The sequence below is a fragment of the Penaeus monodon genome, chromosome 20 (genome assembly GCF_015228065.2).
Source record: "Penaeus monodon isolate SGIC_2016 chromosome 20, NSTDA_Pmon_1, whole genome shotgun sequence".
Taxonomy (NCBI): Eukaryota; Metazoa; Arthropoda; class Malacostraca; order Decapoda; family Penaeidae; genus Penaeus; species Penaeus monodon.
Genome location: NC_051405.1, coordinates 40,083,769 through 40,084,122, shown reverse-complemented (window position 1 = coordinate 40,084,122; position 354 = coordinate 40,083,769). Strand labels below are relative to the sequence as shown.

Genomic DNA, 354 nt, shown 5'->3' with positions numbered 1-354 from the left:
GGTTTGTGATCTTACATGTTTATCGACACGATTCATCCACAGGCATCATCGCGGACAAGTTTGGCAAGTACAAAATAGTCGTATGTTTTAATACTCTGCTGTGTGTCGTCTTCCACTTGTTGCTCCTATACGTGCCTGTTCGTCCCACCAACTCGCTCACTTTTGCTTGTGGACCAAACGGCCATTCTCTCACCTGGTCGTCTTGTGATCATTGCCACGACCTTCGTAACTCTACCGATCTTCATATAGTCTTAAAGGTAAGAATGTCTGACTCCTTGTTCGAAACGTAGAAACCCAAGGTTAAAAATCGGAGGCAATTTTCTGCAGAGGCAATTATTGCATATAGTGAATATT

General features: G+C 43.2%; 1 protein-coding gene across 1 annotated transcript in view; it reads left to right on the top strand.

Moving 5' to 3' along the window:
- Window positions 1–354, top strand: part of LOC119585995 (major facilitator superfamily domain-containing protein 6-like) — a 10,586-nt gene that overhangs the window by 2,612 nt on the left and 7,620 nt on the right. The window contains exon 5 of the mRNA XM_037934707.1: window positions 43–257. Within this exon, the coding sequence (XP_037790635.1) occupies window positions 43–257 (215 nt within the window). The remainder of the gene's footprint in view (window positions 1–42; window positions 258–354) is intronic.